Source organism: Periplaneta americana, chromosome 3, assembly GCF_040183065.1.
Source record: "Periplaneta americana isolate PAMFEO1 chromosome 3, P.americana_PAMFEO1_priV1, whole genome shotgun sequence".
Lineage (NCBI taxonomy): Eukaryota > Metazoa > Arthropoda > Insecta > Blattodea > Blattidae > Periplaneta > Periplaneta americana.
Window position 1 is genome coordinate 206287598 of NC_091119.1, and position 2700 is coordinate 206290297.

At 30.7% G+C, this 2700-nt stretch overlaps 1 protein-coding gene across 1 annotated transcript in view; it reads left to right on the forward strand.

Moving 5' to 3' along the window:
- Positions 1-2574: 2574 nt before the first annotated feature.
- LOC138697181 (uncharacterized) overlaps positions 2575-2700 on the forward strand; it is a 25458-nt gene continuing 25332 nt past the window's right edge. Inside the window, exon 1 of the mRNA XM_069822748.1 lies at positions 2575-2665. Within this exon, the coding sequence (XP_069678849.1) occupies positions 2605-2665 (61 nt within the window). The 5' untranslated portion in view covers positions 2575-2604. The remainder of the gene's footprint in view (positions 2666-2700) is intronic.

Consider the following 2700-nt stretch of genomic DNA (forward strand, 5'->3'; position numbering starts at 1 on the left):
AAGAGGCATACATACATGTACTAATGCGATTTAAATATGTTTATTTCATAATATTAAGATATATTTTAATAAATATGTGCTATAGAATATCTTGTCTTTCTTCCATTTCCTTCAAAAGAAACCCCTATTAAGGGGCTAAGAATTTTTTTCGTATGTTTGAGACAAGTGTACAATCTCAAGTTAAAAAAATAACGGTTTATTTAAAGTTATGTTCTATGTTTCTTAGAAATGCAAATTTATTTGAGATTTGTTTTTTTTTTCTATTTATAAAACCATAGGTAATATCTGATAATAGAACCGTAACATTTGGTATCTATGATACTGTTTTATTTTGTTTTTTTCTGTAAATTAAACTTCTCTAATGTTATTTATTTCAATGATGTATGTTATTCAAAGTTACGAAATCTTTCCACGTCGACCAAGAATCGAAGCGCACCAGAGTTACGAGACGAAACTGGAAAAACAAGTGCAACGAACACAGCGAGCGAGAGCGGCAGTTAGTTTTGTTCATCTCTAGTTGTGATGTACTAACAGATAAAAAAAAATCCATAGCGTTTTATAGACGTCTCTTCCCAATATAATATACATTCTAAACTCTAAATAAAATGTCACTAATAAAGATCCCTTCCGGTATGCGGCTAACTCATTAAACGCGTTATATATCAGACGAGTGTCGACGTAAGACTGCACAGTTTACTGTTTCAGGTTATATAAATATCAACACGCTGTTATAAACAATGCTGAAAATATTAACAGAAACATTGGAATTGTCTTATCCTACCTTAGCTCCAATCCCAGACGCTCCATCCTCTTCCTACGTGCTTCCGCCACTGAAAGCATAACACAAAACATAAATAATTATTACCTGTACGTTTCTAAAATTATAATCATTTTTAAGATAAATCCATTAATAGCTCAAAACAAGAACTAATTAACACACAAATTAATTTATGATCAAAAAACGCGAAGAAAGAAGTCGGCGATGTCATTCCTTCCCCAATAACCTTTCGTATTTTTTCACCTCTTCTTGCTTTTGCATTTATTTTATTTGTATTTGTACTGTTATTTATTTAATTATTTATTAATTTTCTTATTTTTTATTTCATTAATGTATATATTGTATATAATTTATTTAATTAATTTGTGTCTTTAATTTATTTATTCATTTATTTTATTTATTTCCTTTTTATTTTTTTTTATTTCTTTCTGCAAATTTTTTTTGCAATATTCCTATTTTTGGTGGTGTAGTAGATAAGGTCAGATGTCCTTAACCCCTCCAGATTAAATAAGGAAATCTCAGCCACTCAACCATCTGAAGTGAACGGAGAGAAAAACAAAGTCTACGAGCCCACGATTCAGTACCTATCGGCGAAATACAACATAGAAAAAATCACAGTTGCCGGTCTCTTCTTCGGAGCTAGAGGCACCATTCCGAAAGCCTTTGTAAAGTGGAGGGAAAAATACAAGCTGACGAGAGATCTTCAAGATGCCATCGTCACCATCAATATAAAATTTTCTGTAGCGATATTTCGTCAGCATCTTTATGGTGTACATTCAATTTAAATTATATTGGTTCTATTTTTTTTCTTATGTCTTAATCACTTTTGTCTGAAAACTGTTTATATAATTTTTCATTTTAAATTTTATTGTGAACTATTCTGTGTCGCAGGGCAAACCCAAAATATTGGGTCAGACCAATAAATTACACAAACATTTTTATTTTTGAAAACAATAATATTTTTTGTATTATTTGTCCTCGCCGTAGTCAGCATTTCTCTATTCTTGGTCTCTGTAGTTTTATAAATGTAATTTCAAAACATGACGTCGATAACAACAGTGTACTATATATATATATATATATATATATATATATATATATATATATATGAGGGAAATGCAAAGAATGGGCACGGTTTTGAGAATAATTTCAAAGTTAGGGATGAAAATGAGAAATAAAAATGACGAAGAACCTACGCAGGAAAGAAAGACGAAATAAGAAATAGGCGGAGAGAAAGAAAAGGTCTATGATGATTAAGGGGAGAGACGGAGTAAACAAATTACGTGTTTATGATAGCAATGACGTAATAGTAGGCCTAATATTATTTATGAAATTAATGAATATCATCACTTTGAATATAATGCTTTAAAATCTGTTATCACATGCAAGAATTTGTATAAACTTCCTTTATTGAAAGACTGCCAAAGTATGCTAGATATTAAATGAACGTGTATAAGAAACATGTAATTTGAAATCATAAAAGAGGATAGAAAGAAACCTATGTCATAAAATACATTAAACAAGTACAATAGAGTAAATATACAAAAAATTAAATAATGTTATATTCATCAAAAATTCATTTGCACACATTAGCAAACATATATTATAACTTCCCGTCAGATAAAATTAAGTGTAACTATTGAATTTTCCCTAATTTTCACATCTAATGTACCATCACAAATTAAATTAAAATTGTGCCACTAATGTGCTATGGACAGAGCAACACCACCTCCTCACGAGTATATTTACGTAACTAACATGATCAAGGCACTGACTTCATCATTCAGTAGGCACACTGCAGCATACTGGAACAAGCGAAATTCAATATGAAGTTCGTAACAGCTGCTTATGCCTGTCTTGCAGCCGCAGTGTTGGGCACTGTGTATGGTGAGTCGCAGCTAATAGTCTGCTTTAGATAAGGA